Source organism: Cyprinodon tularosa, unplaced genomic scaffold, assembly GCF_016077235.1.
Source record: "Cyprinodon tularosa strain WSP-4 unplaced genomic scaffold, ASM1607723v1 ctg261, whole genome shotgun sequence".
Taxonomy (NCBI): domain Eukaryota; kingdom Metazoa; phylum Chordata; class Actinopteri; order Cyprinodontiformes; family Cyprinodontidae; genus Cyprinodon; species Cyprinodon tularosa.
Window position 1 is genome coordinate 784,820 of NW_024038965.1, and position 20,885 is coordinate 805,704.

The 20,885-nt window shown below is 38.7% G+C and overlaps 2 protein-coding genes across 6 annotated transcripts; both read right to left on the reverse strand.

Annotated features, from left to right (window-relative positions):
- Positions 1-1,956: 1,956 nt before the first annotated feature.
- Positions 1,957-6,551, reverse strand: ghrh (growth hormone releasing hormone). Of its 2 annotated transcripts, none has more exons than XM_038289041.1 (6): positions 6,400-6,551; positions 6,045-6,156; positions 2,717-2,821; positions 2,436-2,540; positions 2,228-2,344; positions 1,957-2,115 (listed from the first exon to the last, which is right to left on the reverse strand). In XM_038289041.1, the coding sequence occupies exons 2-6, from the start codon at positions 6,128-6,130 to the stop codon at positions 2,103-2,105; spliced, it is 426 nt and encodes a 141-aa protein (XP_038144969.1). In that variant the 5' UTR covers positions 6,131-6,156; positions 6,400-6,551; the 3' UTR covers positions 1,957-2,102. The 2 variants fall into 2 exon arrangements, with proteins under 2 accessions (XP_038144969.1, XP_038144970.1); XM_038289042.1 differs by having other exon boundaries at positions 6,045-6,151; positions 6,400-6,527.
- A 3,838-nt stretch (positions 6,552-10,389) lies between these two features.
- On the reverse strand, positions 10,390-20,145 carry rpn2 (ribophorin II). 4 transcript variants are annotated; one of them, XR_005281125.1, is made up of 18 exons: positions 20,023-20,145; positions 19,497-19,690; positions 19,280-19,375; positions 16,687-16,862; positions 16,526-16,601; positions 16,316-16,450; positions 16,062-16,238; positions 15,852-15,970; positions 14,872-14,977; positions 13,755-13,846; positions 13,549-13,663; positions 13,227-13,421; positions 13,050-13,136; positions 12,855-12,950; positions 12,436-12,511; positions 12,022-12,151; positions 11,399-11,504; positions 10,390-10,994 (listed from the first exon to the last, which is right to left on the reverse strand). XR_005281125.1 is itself a non-coding variant. In XM_038289038.1 (17 exons), exons 1-17 carry the CDS (start codon positions 20,033-20,035, stop codon positions 10,979-10,981), a joined length of 1,899 nt encoding a protein of 632 aa, XP_038144966.1. In that variant the 5' UTR covers positions 20,036-20,145; the 3' UTR covers positions 10,390-10,978. The 4 variants fall into 4 exon arrangements, 2 of the variants coding, with proteins under 2 accessions (XP_038144966.1, XP_038144965.1); XR_005281126.1 differs by having other exon boundaries at positions 19,497-19,687; positions 20,023-20,140; XM_038289038.1 differs by lacking the exon at positions 11,399-11,504.
- Positions 20,146-20,885: the final 740 nt, after the last annotated feature.

A 20,885-nucleotide genomic window follows, 5' to 3' on the forward strand; every position in this document is an offset into this window, starting at 1 on the left:
GGCAGAATGTTGAAAATTATGTTTTCTATATTTTAAATATCCTACATTTAACTAAACTGTTATTATAAGATGAAATGTAACAGCTTGATGCGTATTTTTATACAGTATGTAACTTTATTAAAAATATATATATACATTCAGATGTAAACTCGGATCTAACAAAGAACAATAACCCTACTTATATATATTAGTTTGTCCCTAATCTGGGATGACACTGACGGACGACAGCGAATTATCTTTATGGATCCGGTGTGCTGAGCGTGCCGGCGGTACGCCCATAATTACCGTCCGTCTCTAACATCACACTAAACAACATAGTTCCTGGCAAGAGGGATTTAAATAGACAACATTTTTTCAGTTGGTATTGATAACCTTTAGTTAGGAAAAAATATAAATTAAAGTTTGGCATTTGTTCAATATGTACACAATAATTAACATTGAAAGGAAAAAATTAGCTCCCCATTTAATTGCATCACAGTTTTCACTTTGGCTTCATAATCCGTCTTGTAGGCTATCACCAGTTTGAACAAGTGCTTTGTTCAATAAGTTATCCTCAGTAGAGGTTTAATTCCACTGGACAGTTTTTTCTTTGGTGTACTAACCGTAAGGATGCTCATTGAACAACATAATACTTTTATTACTTTCACCTTTAAACACTGCTGAAGTTTATCCTCCACAAGAAAGCAGAAAAGTGTTCCTGGGCCACCAAGAATAAGGTTCTTTCCATTCTTTCCAGCTTACTTTAAAAAATATTTCAACACATATTTCTGAGGAAGTCATCATAGGTCAGTGTCATCCCACTGCATCAAGATAAAGCTGCAAGAGCTAAAGAAAAAAAAAAGGCCAGAATGAACAAAGCTATGCAATTACATGCTTTGGTTCCAAAAGAAATAACAAATTTCTTTGTTATTGTAATTAAGGTAGTGGGAACAAGAACAAACCTTCCTATGGTCAGGGCAATTCTAAGGCACAGACCTCAGTAGGGGCAAGCAGTCCCTACTGCTCAAAAAGTTCTGCCCAGATCAGAAGTTAATTCTGTCAGAACTCCTTAACCAGGGCTTTAAGAATAAAAATAAGTCACCATCTTTTTTTTTAGACCTGCATCAGAGAGCAGATTTCTGTGACTATATCTGTGGCTTGTTGGAATCTGCAACCAGCAATCCTATAAACACATCGTTGGTTGTGTATTCCAAGTGGGTCTTCATTTTTAACCTGTCTTCTGTCATTCAATCTTCTATCCACTGTTCCAAAAAGCCCTAACATTTTCACCATATTCTAGATATCTTGTCACCCAGACTCTCCCACCTGAGCTCAAGGTCATTACTGCTCCCCAAGAGTTCCCTATAAGTCTTTTGGTTATTTCTTTGACAAATGCTCGACTCTCCAAACCCATTAATATTAAAAATTTTCTGTTCTTAACTTGTTTAAATTTCTTGTTACTTATTGAAGAATACAGTGTGAGATATTCAAAGCTTGAACAATGTTTCTAAGAACATTACTATAATACGCTTTAACCCTGACCTGAAAGCTGTTAGTGATGATGCGTTTTCTTCACAAATGTTCCCTTATATACCTCAAAGGCCTTCACAAAAAAAATTAATCTGTATTATTATCAAATCATAAAAAGGTTGAAAATGTGCTTATTTCGAAAGGAAATTGTTTGCCCTTAGAACTTTTTACTTTTTACCTTTTAACTTTTATTTAAAATTGTAGAGCGAAAAAAGCTGATTTCTTTTTTTTTTTTTTTTACCTGTGAAATGTAAAAAATATATAAATCCCTTCCACTTTACAGTTATGGACTTCCTTGTGCATGTTTATCACAAAACATCCCATTGCAACATATTTAAGTATGTGGCGCATTGTAATAAAATAAGCGGCATGAATACTTTTGCAATGCACTGTGAATTAAATCTCATAAAACCCATCTTCCCCAGGAATGACAAAATACACAAAAGGTGTCTTTGAGGTTTTTAATAATAATTTATAATAGTATTTGAATAACAACTAATAAAACAAAATCATACTAATTTTATTTGTGTAGAATACATGGTGATAAAGCAAAAGAACGCAAGCAGTGATGGCTTCCTCTCTTCAGTTAGCCCTCAGCTGATAAGTCTGGAGAAAGGAAGCTCAGAGGTTAGTTTACTCAACAAAAAATTTCAGCATGAAAAGTGTGAATCTAAGTTTCGAGGTTTCTGTCTGGCGTTAATGGAAAATATCTGTTTACCTCGGCCTCATTCCCTGTCCTCTGTACCTCTGATCGCTCTGGATGGATGTAAGATCTTCTTTGAAGGTCCCCTCATAGATATCCGACTGACGCTTCATGTAGCTCTCGCTTTCATCTCTGAGGAGAAGAACATTGATACCCACAGTGTGTTTTTAACAATGAATCTCTGCTGTGTTTAACACATCTGAGCGTAGTCTTCCCTGCTTACCCGAGTCGTTTGCCCATGAGGGTCTGAAAGATTTTTCTGGCGGAAATCTGACCCAAGACTTTCCTGTAACTGTTAGTAAATATGGCATCAGCGTGGCGTTCAGAGCTGAAAAGCACAAAAGGGGAAATCTTTCATTAGTTTGGCTTCATGGGCATCAGATTCCACACTTTTAGCATTAAAGAATGAACTCCATGCATATCTTTTCTTCAATGTACCCATATTTTGAGATTAAAGACAGTTTTCTCTGGAACTGGCTGACGATAAAATATAAACTCACTCACCGCAGCTCTTCGTCATCCCTCTGTGGAAGCTTGTCTTTCTTTTGTAGCTCTGCTTGGTTCTTGAGAGAAGAGGTCATGAGGACGGAAGCGTCCCTTTCTCCAAACCTGTTAAACATCACCATACTCTTCTTAAATGGCCAATATAGAATTCAAAACACACCCCACCTCAACTTTAGGCCACTGTTCGGAGGTTTTACATTTAATTTTCTCCTTTTGTTGTTAAATGTTAAACTGTGCTTGGGGTTGACAAAATGCTCTTGTCCTTGTCAAATGACATGTTCTGCTGCCCGAGCGCTGGACAACATGATTAAGATGACGTGCCACTGGAATAATGTTACTATAGTGACTAATTCAGACATCTTGACCCCTCTTTGCATAACAAGAGCAAGAGGACAAAGACATGACAGGGAAAGTAAGTGGTGAAAAGTCCCAAAAAAAAAGAAGAGCAAATTAGGCATGGGTCTTTTTTAACAACTGAATATCTATGAATTATTCACTTATTAAGGACTTAATGATTAGACTGCGCACTATTCATTTTAGTTAAACCTTAAAAATTATTTTAACTGCTTTTAAATTCCGCATTTTTAAATATTTTGAATATCAATAAAGTATATTTTGTAAATATTGTGTTGATATTTTAATTTTAACAAAATCATAAGCAGTCTGATTAAACTTTATTGGAAGATATTGCTTTAGTCAAATGTTATTCTCAGACATTTAGTTCTTTTGAGGACATTGAATCCCTAGAATCAGTTCTTGAAATGTTTGGTGTAAAAGACCTGTTCAAAGAGTTGTTCAGTTGTTCCTTCATTATGCTAGTGAGTGACAGAGTCCCACCTTCAGCTCAATACTAGTTGTTGATACAGACCAAAGACTCTCAAGTCCCTATGTCTTTGAGACATTATGACCACGTGAATCACGTTCAAATTCATATGAAACTGGACAGAATTCACTATGCAGCAGCAATTCTTTGTGTTTATCCAGACAAGTAAAGCAAAGAGTGCATATCTTCATTTCATTCTTCAAATCAATAACTGTCCTGACAGACTTCCTTTCTGGGTATTATTCAAATTCACAAGTGTGAGCCACAAAAAAACGTGAATGATTCTTTTCAGGAAATTATTAAATAGTAGGCTTCCACAGGCAAACTGGCATCAAGGGAAGAGAAGGTTGACCAAGCAGACCAGAGGAAACCCCTCTGAAACCAGGGCCGGGGACAGCTCATTGAAAAGGAGCTGGTGATCAAGGGTTCCAGGGGTTCAGCTAGGTTCAGCTCAGATAGGCATCAGAAAGCCCGACCCACAGGGTCTTATCACCTGGTAGTTCAAACATGATGTTTGTTTCAGTCTGTCAGGAAGGATAGTGTCGGGGGGGGGCTTGGCTCTCTTAATCTCATCTTAAAAATGTTATCCGGGCAAGTTAACCTGCTGAACTAAGGTGTGATGATTGAGGATATCAGGTGGATATAGCTGGACTCGCACTCCTTGGTCTCTGGATCCACACTTCTAGACTTTCCCCTTTTCCACATTTGTACAATGAGAGACGCATCAGCCGGGGTTAGGATGCTTGCAACCTTAAGCTAAGAGCCTAAGCGTTCTAACAAAGGTGGGTGGACAGATTCTCCATCTGGAATATCCGCTAATTGGAGACTTTAAAGAAATTGTGGGAATAAAATGGTGTGAGTCTGGCACAGTCCCCATGATCTAAGTATGACCACTTGTTTGTTAGTCAAAGAGATCCATAAATTGGTACAAAAATCTTGTTAATTTAGGAAGATATTTGAGTTTAACATATCTATATTCTAACTTAAACATTTTTGAGGGATAGTTTGGGTTCACAGAAACTGTAATGTGTCTATTTCAAATACAGTTTTTGTCACCGTCATCCGCTATTGCTACCTTGACCAATCCGCTTTAAACGGTTGGCTAAGACTGGCCACTAAAGACCCCTCCTTTAAAGCAGGGAAAGGAAGGATGCATTTGTTTAGCAGATTTGACGGAGCCTTCGTTGCCTCTCTGTGACATAATCCGCCTTGGAGGGATGCAGCCCAAACTTTTTGTCCGTAGTGTTGGAGAGTTGGGAATATCAAGGTCTGATCTCTGCTTTTTATTCAATCAATAACATCAGTGGGTGTCTTCTTCCAGACAGGGGAGCCGGTCTTTGCTTTGGTTTTGCTGCAGTCAGTTATGTTGAAGAAAGCAAAAAGAAAAGCTATTGATTTTAAAATCTGTATCTACTGAATCCTCACCGATGGCCATGTCCCCTCAAAAAGGATCACATGCAGTGAAAATCCGCTTTCTCTGTAGGATGGCTGGACTGAGCATAACAGCTGTATGGGAGGAGCACAGTCATCCCGCAAGCTCAGAGGTCCTACAGCTGTCACACCTCTGCATCAAAGGCTGTCATTTAAGGTGGTTGAAATAAGCCCCATAAGTACCCAGCTTTGGACGTTTTAATGGCACATCCGAGAGAAGGAGACAGCATGACAGGCCCAGAACTGTAAATGTTTTCTGTAATGCTGATGCCGTAACATCATCAATCACACCCTCACACCCCAACCATGGACTGTTCACCCTGCTACCCTCTGGGAATAGGCTTCGCTGCATTCGACGCAGGTCCAGCAGATTCCAAAAAAGCTTCTTCCCCACCGCCATTAGACAGCTGAACTGTTGTGAAAACTCTTAATCATGTCACTGACTCTGCATCACACTGATAACACCAAAACTCTGCATATTTGCACCATATATATTGATGCTCTGAACTTCCATATCAACGCAGTATTTGCACCATATTTTTTCTCCCACAAATGGTATGAAAGTTGTACAAAACGAAATTTCATTTTGTTTACACTCTGTGTATACACTAATACATAAAAGTTGTCTAAGTGATGGATCCTCCGGAGTGAGCTATTGATGAGAGGGGTACCTGGGTTAAAAGGTTATTTTAATTTCTTTTAAATCTGACATTAGAATTTAGGTGAGCAAAATTGTCGTAATGACTAGTTAGAGCTTAAACAGCTTAGGTGAGTAAGTACATATTAAAACATGGTAGGAATTTACATTAGTTTTTTTTTTTTCAATTTCTACAAACTGTTAAAGTATTTCTACACAGAAACACTTATCAACTCCTACCTGCACAAAACTTAGATGGTATTACACCACTGTAATTGATGAAATCATAACAGTTGCTAATCAAAGTACTTTTTATCTACAAAAACACCATAGGAGGTCAATAGAAATGTTCAATAGTCGCAAATTATCTAAAATAAATCTATTACAAGAGCATTGAACAAGATGGATAGAAGTGTTATGATTTTGGTGTGACATACCTGATGGATGGGTAGAGCGGAGAGCCTGATAAAGACATGACCAGGCAACAGAAGAGCAGCAGCAGCACAGCAGCTTTCTCCATCATCGCAGCCAGTCCTGGAGAACACTGGACTACCAGAATAAATGACAGGGGAAGAAATTACATTAGAAAAAAACCCTGAAATCACAGTTTCCCACCATCAGCGTCATCACACAGCTGAAAAAAGAAAAAACAGGGAGAAAAAAAACTTTAGGCATGGAGGTGTGTGTGCAGTGATTTGAAATGTGCACACTTAATAGAAGATTTCTTTTGCATATACTTATGCATGTTGGATGTAATGCACTTTGTGTGTGTATGTGTGTTGTAAGAGTTACCTAGTCTTAACACAGAGTCAGAGCGTCCCTGCTGAGCCACTACTCGGTGCCTTCCACTCTCATCGTCCGTAAATGCCAGGAAGAACGGGACAAAAGATGCAGGAACCCGGCTGTTTGTTCCCTCTCTGCATCCATGGTCAGTTTATACTGAACCTGGGGCTCTCGGTCACACCCACAGCTCACATCATCACTCTGTCTCTCTCTCTCTCTCTCTCTCTCATTGAGCTTGGCCATCAACATCAACTCTCTGGGGTTGATTTTTTTTTTTTTTTCCTTTGACCATGACCATAATTGAATAGCACTTAGAGCCACAGTGTATTATGGTTTTGCATAACCATGAATCAGTAAATGACAATGTATAGAGGGTTGAAATAGGGATTGATAAATGCATAAGTTAAGCAGTGTTACATGTTTTGGTTCATCAGTTTCTTCCATTTAATGTGAACTTCTTAATGCATTTCTAGCCTGCAAAAAAATTTAAAGCAAAAACTTTAACCCCTTTCCTGTATTTTCAGCATTTCATTCAGATTTCTTCTACAAATAGATAGCTAAATCTGCATAAAAGAGGGAGCTGTTGGGCTAGTAGGCTACTGCTATATTTGTACCCTGTTTTACAAAGGCTTGATTTATTAGTAAATATCTATGTTTAAACTAAATAGAATCCTAAGTGTGGAAAAAGGTTTAAAAAAGGAATTTTAAATGTTGGTATCAGAGTCACTGACTTAACCTAAAGTCTAAAAATGGTCCCATTCTTACTACATCATGCAGCCAAACCTCTTAGTGATGGAGGCTTATTTTGATATATTTAAAGCAAAAATGTATCTTAGTTTATCTTCTAAGTGTGACCTCTTCCTAATAATTTCTGATGTTTTATAATGATCTTTACTTCCTATCTTTCTGTGTCCACACAGCTACGTATGTAGAAAAGCTGTGCAGAAAGCAGCTGAAACACCAGTGCTGACTTGTTGATGTTCAAAGCAAAGCACTGAGTTACTAAAGCACAGAAACATTTTCCCTCAAGTGTTTATCTGCACATAATTAACTTGTAACACATTAAGAAAATGTTACTTGCAGAAATATCAACAAGTCATATCTAAACAAAAGGGAAACATAGTGGCGTTTACTCACCACTCCAGGATAATCTTGCATAATAAAACAACATCTGACCAAGCCTGATGTCAGGCTGCTCTTGTGCTGCACCTCAGACCTAGTGTGTTTGTATCCATATAAATTATATTATATTCAGCTATCAAAAATTTGTTGCATCACTTTCCAGGAGACAAAAAGGAACATAAACATTTATTTATGGCATCAGCCTGTATGGAACTCTCCATCATTAGTCCACCCACAACACATAGTGCTCAAACTGAGAGAAAATACACAAAATCTTTCTTTCTTGATAACCCAGATACTTTTAATTCATAATAAGTAGGTGGGTTTTTCTAGGAGAAAAAACAATCATAAAGTCATGTTTTCTTGCTTTAATGTGATCCTTTTGTTTTTGGATTGTTTTGAGTATTTTAACTGCGATATTGAGGGTTATATTGTCCAAGTAAGAAACAGGATTTTATACCTTAGGAAAATAACTGGTCACAGGGTGCTTTAAAGAAAAATTTAAAGAGTTAAAAAAAATTCTGCTGTTATTACAAGAGAAAAAAAAGAACTTAAAAAAATCTTCAAGCTTGGAATACAGGGAGAAAAATCAAATGTCAGACTCTACAGGTTTGAATGCTTAATATTACTTCAATTTAGAGATACCAGACAATATTGTCATTCCTTTACATGTTGATTATATTATGGCAAGCTGAAATGCAAATCGACCGTCTCATATCATACCGTTTGCTTTCGTTGTAATTCTTCTTTATAGAAAGAGTGATTAACACCATATTGTTGCTGCTGAAAATACAAACTTGCTTTGAGACAAATCTACTGATTTACCAGCAAATCTATAAAAGAAAAAGGAAAAATAACTTTCATTAGTATCATTGAATGTTTTTTTTGTGTGCAGGTTTTTAAAATTGTCTTTTTCAACTTCTCTTTGGGTCTGAGGAAAAAAAATTGTAAAAACCTCCCCAAGGTTGCCTTATTGTCAGCTAAACTCCAGCTACTATACAGTTATTGCCAACAGCCATTAATGCCTTTACTTTGAACCCCATTGTTACGCAGGATTCTTAGAATTTATCAATATCCCATAATAGTCTGTTTAGTCACAATTGTTACCCGGGCCGCACCACAAAACTGGTAATGAAGAGATGGAAGTGGATGAGCCTGTTCATTTGGGTTCAGCTCAGTGCAGATTATACAAGCTTTGGTACTGGTAGATTATTTTGGCTTTAATCTGAACACCTACAGATGCGTTGGAAAATAAAAAAATAGGTGTGTAAAGAAAAAGTAAAGCTCAAAACCTTTTCAATAATGTATCTGTCCATATATCCAGACACATCAGGAGTTCCACTTTAATGACCCTAACCAGTAGTACTGGTGTCCTTTCAACATGTTTCGGTGTTAAAGCAAAACAATCCATTGCTTGAACTGTTTTACTTGGATGTTAAAATCATAACTTCTATGCCGGACATTTGTTGCCTTTCTCTTTGACCTTTGATTTGACACCATTTCTTTTTTTTTTTTTTTTTTTCAGAATGAAATGTCAGACTGAACTCCACACCTCTATTGTTTTGGAAAGTTTCCCTAATGATTCATTTAGACAGAAACTGCAGCATGGATGTCTGGATTGTTGGTTTTCTCTGAGAAAATGCTTCTTATGTAGAACAATAACTTCTAATATGCTTGGTGCTGTTGGACTTGTATCATTCTGAATACAACTGCGTATAAAATAAGCTCCTCTTGTGGAGACCTTAAATAATCCAGTGAATTCCAGACCTATATGTAGCAAACAGTTTATTATTCATATCTTCTTTTTGGGGGTTTGTCTGAGGTGCAGAAGGAAAATTTTATTTATGCAAAACTAGAGTATAAAAGAAAAAATGAGTTTTTTTTTTTTAAATATGAGGGTGTAATTTGATAAATCCTGGACACATCATGGGATTATTTTTGTGTTCACTAGAAGAGACCCCCCAGGACATTTTTTTGCATGCATTATGGGTTCATAAGGAAATTAGTTTGGTTTTTTTTCATAATGGGGAAATCATCTCGACATTAAAATGAAAAAGTAGTGCTTTTGTGTTCAGGTTGACCAGTGTAAACCTCTCCTACTCAAACTTATCTCTTGAGGACAGTCTGAGTGATGAGAGTGCACTGCCAGCACAAATGGAAAACCCTCTAGACATCCTAAAGCACAGATGACCTCATTTGCTCCTGTACGCCTTGAAATAACAGAGTTCTACCCAAATCTTTGGGAAGCTCGGAGGGTCTACCCTCTCCCTGTGAAAGGTGCATCTGCAGAGTAAAGCTTCTCCAAGCTCAAATTAATAAATAACCTGAAATCTTCTATGGCAGAAGATTGACGGAATGAGCTGGCAGTGATTAGGATTAACAAAGTTTCAAATAGAGCTTTTACATATAGTTACGCACATTTACACAGCTTTAAGAGGTCATTTTTCAGGTTTAAATGTCTATCTGGTTTCAGGTAACATATTTTCATAATTTAAGAACAAATGTGATATTTGATTTGTGTCCATTTTTCTACAATTTATGATTTTTATTAGTATAAGTTATTTGGATATGTGAACAAAGGAATGCTGACGCAGTTATTGGCTAATTAACGAATGTAGTTTGCTTTTTAAAAAGTTTTCCCCATGCTTTCCCTTTCTTATAATGGAGAAAAAAGAGCAAAACGGTCCATATTTCTACAAAATTACTTTCAATTCTCTTTAAAAAAAAAATAATAGCAATTACAGGGCATGTAGATACACACATACATACCTCCTTTTTATACGCTTTCCATAAAATCTGTTTCAGACATGTGGTGTTTTAAAGCTCCACTAAGATCAAATATATTTTTTTTCATGTGCATAAAAAAGACAAAACTCATACGTTCACCTCAGCTTCTTTATTTTCAAGTCTTCATTACAAAAACATTATGAAACCGCCCATATGTAATCAATAAATTTTCATGGGAGCATTTTGCGTCAAAAATAGAACAGTGCCACAGCCAAACAGAGCAGCGTGGGTAAGATCAATCCAGGTGTCAGTGCTACGTCCAATTGTTAGCTATTTATTGAAGAAGCTGCTCCTTTCTGAGGTGAAATGGGCACCGAGCATCAACAAAGAGGAATGTACAAAAAAAAAAAAATGAAAAAACCCAAATCTCATCTAGAAACCACAAACAAAATCCAGCTCACTGAAAACTATGTTGGACAAAAACAAAAGATGAGAGGAAGTGCAATGATCAGTAGCTTTGCAGCCCTCTGCAGGAGAATCTGTCAGTGTTTGTCCAGTCTTTCAGAGACAATGACGTCCATCCTTTCCTTTTCCCATCACAGCCAAACTGCATGTTTAAACCGTCAATTGGATTCTTGAACATCTGTTCCATTTTTTTTTTCTTTTCATAGTCTGATTTTGCTGCAAACAAAAAAAAATGACCATCGGTGTTTTCTTAGATTTTTTTTTTTTTTTGCCCTTATTTCCTCTCCATCCTGTGTGAAAAGAAGAAAACAGTTATGACTCATAATGGATGAAGGAAGATCTTCATGATTCATCTAACAAATGAAGCAGGTCATGCATTTTGATGCGCACCCTTAAGATTCTCAGAAATGTTAAAATGAGGATAATGCGGAACAGTTTTTAAGAGTAAAGAACATGTTAAATAAAGGTCGGGATACAACCAGAACTATGATCATAGAGCATAATGGTAGGGCTATGGTGTTGCTGCTATGGCTTTGGTTGTAATGGTCATGATAGGATGAGTAAAAAGGCAAACCAGGAGGAAGTGGGGGGAGGGGTGGCGGGCGGTAAGTACAGAATGAGAGCACCACAGTCATGCACACTGCCAGACATTATGGAAATGCAGTGTGGATGCAGTCTGAGAGGATGCCCTTACTTCAGCCTGGAAGCAGAACCCACTCTTATGTTACAAAAGAAGGGGAGGGGGGCTTTACCGAAGGCTCCTATACTTTGCCAACCTACTACTCTGCTCTGCAGCAATCCTGGAAGAGGAGTAAAGAGAGAGCAAGGTGTGGATAGAAGGGTTAAAGAGAGACAGAGCAGTTTCAAGGAGGCAGAAGGAAAAACGTCCTGACAGGGAAACAACAGCAGGGAACTCATTCATTGCAACATTCAAAGGGGTTAAATGGGCGGCCATTAGAGAGCAGAGAAAGTGACCAATTACTAAGTGACCTCCTCAGTCTGTGACACAGGCTGCAAATTGCGCACTCCGGCCCATGAAGAGCTCTACATACTGATGGGGGAAAAATTGGCCACTCTGATCGTCACTGTTGCTATGAGCTCTTCTTCTGGCAGACAACTTTGGATTGAAATTATCCCTTGAAGCTCCACTAAGGAGCTACAGACACAGGGCTCTTTTCATTCAGGTTTGAAGCCCAAAATTAGAAACGGGCCCAAAAGCAGAGGAGTCCTTGTCACTGGAAAAGGAGGAGAGGCTTTTCTCTCCACCAGAAGGACTCTCTAGGAACTGGCTGTGCCAGGCACCATCAGGATACGTACCTCTTCACAGCTTTCTGGGCCAGCATGCGGTTCCCGGCAAGGAAAGTTACACCGCCGATGATTGCCAGGTACTTCAGAGTCTGAAACATGTTCAGGTTGGTCCAGTAGACGTACATAAGGCCGAGCAAGGCTGAAACGACACCAGAGGCATGACTCCAGGCGCCGCTTTCACAAAATCCAAAGCATTAACCATTTCTTAAGAGACTGCACAATCAGATCAGAAGAAATCACACTATCTTACTGCTTTGAACGGGAAAAAAAAAACTTCAATATTCTGTCTTCAGTTTTTACAAGTGAAGGAGTTTAAAGTATAATCAGCATATTAAACATGAATCCTTAATCTAGCACTGATTCTATGCCAACCCCACCTTTTCACATGAAACAAGGTAAGACAGGAGAAGCTGTGGAACTTACCGGCATGTCCCAGATGGAACAGGATGGTGCTTGGAGAGAAGCTGAAGTTGGAGATGTTGGCTCCAAGTTTAAACCACTAGACAAGAGAGGCAAAACCCAGACAATTAGATCTTTTGTATTCCCTCTAGTCAGAGCAGCAAACAAAGGAGCTGGATGAATTGTTTATTGCTAACAAAGTGCAACGATTAGCAGGAACAATAGGCAGACAACAAAAAAACATTATTGTTGGTGTTTCAATTTAAAACAGGGGTTATATTTATCCCACTAACCGTGTTCCTACAGAACATAAACGCTACACAAGTGGCGTTTTGAAAAACAATACAAACAAGGTGTTCTAAATAGGTTTCTGAATTTTTTCTGAACCACAAAAGGTCAAAACATAGTGGAACAAAACAGAAAGCACTTTAAACAGATTTTACCAGAATGAGCAGGAGCAGGAGGGGAGACATGACGAGAGCAGTGAAGGTGTTGGAAACCACGGTTGGAGGCTTCTTTTCAGGCTCCCTGAACAAATGCTGCACAGAAACCATGAGATTTTACAACCAGTGAAACTCAGCTAGGGATGTGCATCAGGATGGAGTAAAACCAGGGATGACAAGGTGACGGGATGTTACCTGGATCTCTGGTTTAGGTACATAAAGGGTCTTGGGTTGAGCAGCAACTGGAGCTTCTTCATCGGCAAACTTCAGGACAACATCAGCCTGAAAAGAGAGTACAGGCTTACTTCAGCATCTGCATTTATATATATATAAAAAATCAGTTTGCCAGACAAAGCCTGATCAGGCACTGACCACATTCCACAAAACGGGATTCTCTAAGGTAGCGTCTCCAACGATGAGGTACAGAGAGTAGGTTCCAGACATGGTATCAAACTCAGATTTCCGTTCCGCCGTATCCAACTCAAACTTGTAGAGATTCTTGCTGTCGGGTTCAGCAACAAACACCACCTCCTGACCGGTTTTCTGATTGTGGAGCCGGACGAAGGTCTGATGGAGACAACAGAGTTAACCCCAGTGGTGAGCTCAGGCCTAACCTAATGATTCAGTGACTGCATGGCCACGGCAGTAATTATTAGAACAGAAACAAAACACAGGTTGAAGTAAGACTATAAACCTGGTGAGGGGTGAGCTCCTGCTCATTGTTGACGTCGACCAGCTGGAAGGACATGGCAAAGTTCTGGTGGCTGTCTGCTGTGAAAGGGCTCTTGGCTTTGGAGGGATACTGAACCCTGCATCAAAAACACACAAAGCACATAGCTTTAGATGTTTTTGCTCACAGGTCTGAAGAAAGTCTGTTACAGACACCCTGATTTGCCTGACCTGGTGGTCTTTGTGCCAATGCTCTGGTCCTTATCCACCACAGAGAGGTCCATGTTGGTAACAGCAACCTCAGTGGAAACCTTCACCTTCAGCTGTGAGTCGACATTTAAAATGAAACATGGGACATTAGTAGTTTAATTGGATAAAATAATGTGTTGCTTCTAAAACCCTTGATGAACACTTTGTAAAACTATTTTTTTCATGTGATTTAAGTTGGCCGTCATATTCTGGTCAGAGGATGCTCAAAGCTTTCTTTCTGAAACAGGTTGTGGACTTTATTCTCAAATTTAAAAAAAAAATCTATAGGCTCTGTAGAACCTGTGTGCAGTAAGACGTTATGTCATTTCATAGCCACCTTGGCGTTACATCAGGTTCTTCTCATTGGGCACTATGGCTAATGGTTTTCCAAAGTTACTGGCAACTCAGCATTTTTACTTGCCAAAATTTTGTTGTTAGAAAATTATGTTTAGTATGATTAAAGCATATTAAACTATAACTATGGCGTGCACCAATTTATTTAATTTAGATTTACAACTTTTAAGTGTAGTTTTAATAGCAGTTTGTTTAATTGGTCCACCTTTCCCCAGCTTTTCCTTATCTTTATCAGGAAGGCAATGAATGAGATGCTTTCAGTTTTGACTAAAGATCTCTGGATGAACCAGATGAAGGTGGGGATTTTCTCACTTGAACTTTTCTATGAAAGGATTTCTGGATCGAATCATCTGTTTGGCTTCAGTTCACTTAGGCCTCGAGATTTATCAACTCTAAGGCAGATTTGCAGATTTACTGCAAATATCTTGTTTCTTTGATAACAGCTATCCTTGCCTGGCCTAAGGGTTCAGTTGGACAGCCATGTCAGGCTAAAAGGGATAAATAGCAATAGCTGTAAAACTCAATCTAGGGTTTGGGTACTTTGGCAATACCCTCATGCCCTAAATTAAGGAAAGACTGGCACTGGAGAACTCTGGCCATATCCAGAGGTGCTTTCAGTCATGTGTCCTTTCTCTTTTGATTGAAAGGGGTAACACTACACATGTTTAGCCAACATGGCTGATTCCACATGCCTAAAGCTAATAGATCCAGTACTGTGGGAAACTTCAAACAATACTAACTCTACCTCAACATGATTGGCAACCAATCGGCTGTCCCCGGTCACACCGATGGTGAACTGGTAATATCCACTTGCTGGCTTCTTCGACATGAAGTTCAGTTCAAAGACACCACTAAGAATAAGAAAAGAGAATAACACAGTGTATGTGATTGGCTGAAGAAATGTTGACCACAAGATGTAAATTAAACATTAATCCAGAAAGTTTAAACTTTGATAATCTGCTGTTTCTTCTGCTGTCCCTCATTCTGTGAGGCTCAAACAGGATCACTACTATATCAGTTTTATGTTCTCCTGAATGCATATTATGAGCACGACTGTTTTTTTTAAAGGTTATATAGATTTTCTTTCATCTGCTATATAGTCTATGGCGTGACTCCAAACCTGACTGTTTCCTCTGGCCATTGACAGATTTTATTGTGTATTTTCCCCAATAGCGGATGTGTTTTGCTTTGTAACTGCATCTCTTCCTGTCAGACCCATGAAATTGCCCTGAATTGCTGCATAGTCCAACAAAAACAGACCTGGGGTCTATATCAGTCAGAGGAATAAACCCTCAGGCAATTAGCTCTCATTGACTTTTAATAAGAGAAGGGCCAAGTGATGAGTGTACTGTTAAACCTTATACTGCAATTGCCTGATCAATTCACAGTGCTTGCCATGCCTGTGTACACACAGGAGATATGGATTTCAGTTTATTTAGGAGAGAATGTAGGAGAACAGGAGTGAAGCTTAAGGGGTTAGATTCTTTTTTAAAGCTCCTGTCTTTGCTTAACAAAAGGTTTGGTAAGGATCTTCGTTTAACTTCAACCTCCTAACCAATTTTAGCTTAATCTCATAGCATTTTCCCAGGACATGCTCAATTTCTAGCTCATCTTTCCTTAACTATGAAAATTTGAGGCTGGTTAAAATATAAATTCATGAGCCTCAACCCTTTCCTGCTGTTGTGACGCTTGCAGCCTGTTGTTTATCCTTCTGATCACACATACTCATTATGAGTGAAAGGTTCTTGGTTGAGAACGGCGCTCTTGGAGGCCACAGCATACGCAGACTCGACCAGCACGTCGGCAGAGTTCAGAGGCTGGGACATGACATCAGTGACGAGGAGCTGTGCAGAAGACCCATAGTCATGAATTCACTGCAATGTCATTATGGACCACAAGAAGGGATGTAGTAAGATTTAGAGCCAATGGCTGTACCTGCAGGGTTGGCTGGTTGTGTGACACTGTGGCTGGACCCTGAGTGTTGACGATGACAGGGACATGGAAGCGGTTGTTGGACAGAGCAGCAGCAGCACTCGCCACGCTGAAGGCCTCAGACAGAGAGTCCCATGATTTCTTGCTAAAAATTGAGTTCACCAGCTGGATGACTTGATCCTGTGGGAACATCATTTCTGAAGTTTTAGAGGAAGGCAGCACTGATAGAAGAACATTTTCTTGTATAGAAATCCTACCTCCTTGAGAGGGGGCTCCATGTCCACATGATCTGAGAGGCCATAGGCTGCTGCCACAAACAGGGCTGTGGCCTCAAGTCCCTCTTCAAACTGGAGGTAGATGCCTCCCAGATCATCCAAACGAGCTGTCAGATCCTGAAAAATAAATATTCTCAAACCCTATTCCAAAGCAGCAACACAGCGCCATCTAGTGCTGGTCATAGGACATACCTCAATCTCCTCCAGGATTCCTCCCAGTTCTGCCTGCTGGGACAGGCGGGATGCAGTCTGCAGAGCAGAGATGATACTGCCCAAAAACAGCAGAGTTGGTGTAAATTAGCATGGACAGGAGCCTTTATGCAGAATGCTTCTGTTTTTCAATCAACACTTACGCCATGACATTGTCCTCCTTGTTGATGCGTGCCGTCAGGGCGCTGACAACTTCCTGTGAGGCGAGAGGGAGCCCCAAAGAGCTGAGAGCACCCACAGCTCGATGGATCTGAGACATGGACGAATCCTCACTGACAGCTGCCAGAAGGATTTCCCTAGTTTCATTTGATACAGGGATCTAAAAAGAAGGAGGACTTTTCACATTAGGCAGTGTGGGGGAAACTCTTAAGAGAAGATTTTGGATTGTGTTTTTTTTTTTTTTTTTTTTACTCTTAATTATTTTAAACAATCTTATGTTTTCTAATATTTTCCGGGAATATTTCCAGAACTGTTTCCTTCCCTGAAAACCCCTATGATCTTTCAAAGTCTGTCGATCAATCAGAGGTTGAGATGTCTCAGGTCTGCCTGCTTTAGTTTTCACTAATTGAGAATTGACTATTTCAGATTGATCATTTGACAAACTGATAAACTGATCAGCCACTTTAATAGGTAAATATTGCATTTGCATTCTTGATTTGAGTTTGTTTTCGGTTTGACTTTTATTTCTGAGTAGGTATGTGCTTCTAGTAGTGTTGTCAAAAGTATCGATATTCAAAAAAGTATCGATGCTAAAACGTATCCGGATACAATACTTATTTTTATAAGTATCGATACAGTGCTACCACCAGTGGAACCTAAACAGTCATTCATCTAGAGTGCAGAATAGAGGAAAATGCACTTTCTGAAGACAGTGTGATTGAATAATTCTGTGCATTTTACAGTTTCAGACTTTTTTTGTAACAGGTGCAGCTGCTGAGAATTATTTTTGTTTGTTAACTGGTTTGGCTAGTGTCATTGTTATGTGTGCAAAACATAGCCAAGGAAGGAACACTTAAGTTAATTGTGTTAGTCTTGTATCAAGGTTGCTTAATATTGTGCACAGCATGCAACCTCAAAATATTGTTCTTATTGTTTATTGTATTTATTTATTTTTTTCATATTTCTGTTAAATTTTGGGGTCTTTGTGGTATCAAGCATCAACTACTTTTCCTGAGTATCTGTATCGAGTTGAAAATTTTAATATCGTGACAACTTCTAGTAATTTTCTTTTTGGCTACGTTCACACTGCAGCCTGAAGTGACCCAAATCAGATTTTTGCCTATATGCGACCTGGATCTCATGTTTTCATGGCAGTCTGAACAACACAGATCCGATTTTTTCCAATGCGACCCAGGCCACTTGGCTATGTGGTCCTGGATCCGATATGAATCTGATCTTTTCAAATGCGACCTGTGACGGCCAGGTCGCATTCATCCGACCTGAATGCCAGTAATACCTGCCAAAGGTCACTATTATGCGTCTTGCTACGCAGAAGCGGCAAGAAAAACAACAACCATGGCAGATGATGATGCGGAGAGCAGTATTTATGTTTCACCATAATGAAAAGATTGTGTTTTAATGGTTGGATGAGATTGCTAGATGCGCGCCGGCACTACCATCCATCTTTACTCCTGCGAATGCGGGACACTTAAGTTGTGTGACTGCAGTTCACACAGGAGATCACATACAAGTCGCATATATATGGAAATATGAACAGCAACGTAGTAAAAAAAAAAAAATTCAGATTTTGCAAAAAATCGGAATTGAGCATCAAGGCCTGCAGTGTGAACGTAGCCTTTGGTAAATGTAGTACTTAGCTCTTTTTTTACATTGCAATTTTCCATAATAAAGAAAACAGTAGAAAAAAAAAAAAAAAAAAAAGACATCTTAATACCAATTAAAATTGTAACAGTAAATGTAGACCCTAAATATTTACTAAAAGGTAGAGTGGAAAAATTTCAGGAATTTTTGAGAAAAAAAAAAAAGTACACGCACAACCCTGTAGCCGCTCCCGAAAGGGAACACCTATTAAACGCGTGCCAGAGCATGAACGAGCCCCTTTCTACTTGTGCACGCTGTTTAAAAGTTGCTGTTTGCATCGTTAATGCAAGCTAACTGTGCCCGAACATCCGCCCTAACTACTAAAACCCTCAATCACTATATAGAGCGGGACTATGTAGTGGACTTTATAGTGAACTCTGATAACGTACCGTTCGGACAGATGATCACTGCTTTTTGCTCCACTGTGCTTTTTATCATTAGTTACTGCTGCCTCTATAACAGCAAATCCCATAGTGCTTTGCGAGGAGAGCTCTGGCAAAGCATTATGGGATATATCTGCCTCTTCTCAGGCCTTTCTTTTCACCTCATACACTTTGTAAAGTGTAAACCGTAGCTCACCACATATATGTCTGAAAGTGCGCATGCACAGAAAAAGATAGCTAGCTAACAGGGGATACGCACATAGAACAGCCTTAAGTAAACATATCACCAGAATGATTGACAATAAGGAGGACCAGTTATTTAGATGATCCACCCAGAAATAAAAGATCCTCCTATATACATTTAAGACAAATAAAACCTGATCTAAATTTTTACAAAATTGCTGCTACTTCCTCAGGTTTGAATGAATTAATAACTAAATATTTCAGATTATCCAGTATAATTACAAATTAAGACATTTATGTCCGTTTAATGATATAATGACATTAAGTGGGAAGGATAACATGTTCATACCTCGCATCCAGAAATGGCCTGACTGGTTTCAGCAGCGAAGAACAGAGAATCAACACTACTGGAGTCGAGCTGGGATTTCAGGAACTGACAAACTTGCTGGAAAACAGATAATTGGAAATACCCACTTTACAGTTATAAAGCTGGAACTGGAAATACACGAAGATAAACAGTTTTCACTCAGAACAACGGGCAGCCCACGGTCACAGTGATATCTTACTGCAGGATTTGGAACAGCCGCTCCGAGCTTGGAGAGGCCAACCACAGAGTAGTATGCGGACTCCAGGTCGGTGTATTCTTGGTTAAGGAGGTTTTGCAGCCGACCCACATCAGAAAGGGACAGGTGGTGAGACGGCGTAAGCGCCTGAGCTCCGGGAAGAGCCAGGCTCAGGAGCAGCAACCCGAATAGCTCTGCTAACAGACAACCGGGGTAAGCTAAACCATTAGCTAGCATGGGCACAGGGTTAACAATAAGCATTATACACGGTCCAGGTCAATAAACTACCGAATTATCCTATGTTCATTCATCATTCATCAATTCATTCATTCGGTAAAATAAGGCTTTGCCTCGCAGTCGATTCAAATGTTAGCTAACAAACGAATAGGCTAAAATCGAAAGGATGCGCCGTGCAGCGAGCATTGTTTTCATATAAATGTATAACTTGATAATCGATTAGGAAAAAAATAAAATTATATATTTGAAATTTTAATACAAAATGTTACATTTTTAGCTAGAAAATACTTACTTGACCGAAACATGTCTTGCAGCCTAATGCAGCGTCACCAAACCGCATTTGCTTCCGGTGTCTCAGAGCTGTCAGCTTAGAGAGGACTTCCGCCTCCAAAGATTGCTTTCAAAATAAAAGCACGATGGGATATGAATTTCCAATCCCTTCGTGCTTGCATTTACTTTAAAAATATCTGTAAATAGATAAAATATCTGTACATAGGCTACGATTTTCTTTTGTATCTTTAACATTTTTATTTGATCTTATGAAGGATTGTGTCTTCTGTGTCTTACACACACACACACACACTATATATATATATATATATATATATATATATATATATATATATATATATATATATATATATATATATAAACCTTTGTTAACCTTTTTTATTTTTTGTATTTGTTTAGTCTCATGTATACTTGTATGACAAAGACATTTTTCTTTTCCTTTGTAAATATAGGGAACATGACCCCTATAATCTATTAATTAAATCCTGAGCTTTATCTAAAGTATTTCTTTTACCATGAATTGGGTAAAAATGTAATTTTAACTATTTTGCTGTCCAGTCTATTTCAACTTCTGTGTTTTCTAATAGGTTTTATGTGGACCTGTATGCTATTATTTGCCTATCTGCTTTGCATCTGACACACCTGAATATCCCCTCTGTGGGAGAACAATGGATATTTCTGTTCTACTATCCTGTTCTTTTATCTTTAGTTTTGTTGGGGGAAGGGGGCTATTTATTTTTCTATACCTTATGTTTCTAGAAAAAGCTGAAATATTAAAACTTTTTTTTTTTTTAACTTTCTAGCTCATTCAGAGCTTTCTTATGGGAAATAGGCTATTTTGTGAGTAGGTTGATATCTCTGATT

Coding starts and splice junctions, on each gene's coding strand:
- ghrh (XM_038289041.1), bottom strand. CDS start 6,130: ATGATGGAGAAAGCTGCTGTGCTGCTGCTGCTCTTCTGTTGCCTGGTC. Junction 2,541..2,716: donor AGGGATGACGAAGAGCTGCG/GTGAGTGAGTTT, acceptor TGTGCTTTTCAG/CTCTGAACGCCACGCTGATG. Junction 2,345..2,435: donor CTCATGGGCAAACGACTCGG/GTAAGCAGGGAA, acceptor TCTTCTCCTCAG/AGATGAAAGCGAGAGCTACA.
- rpn2 (XM_038289037.1), bottom strand. Junction 16,451..16,525: donor GAATCCTGGAGGAGATTGAG/GTATGTCCTATG, acceptor TTTATTTTTCAG/GATCTGACAGCTCGTTTGGA. Junction 12,512..12,854: donor TCCTGCTCCTGCTCATTCTG/GTAAAATCTGTT, acceptor TCTCTTGTCTAG/TGGTTTAAACTTGGAGCCAA.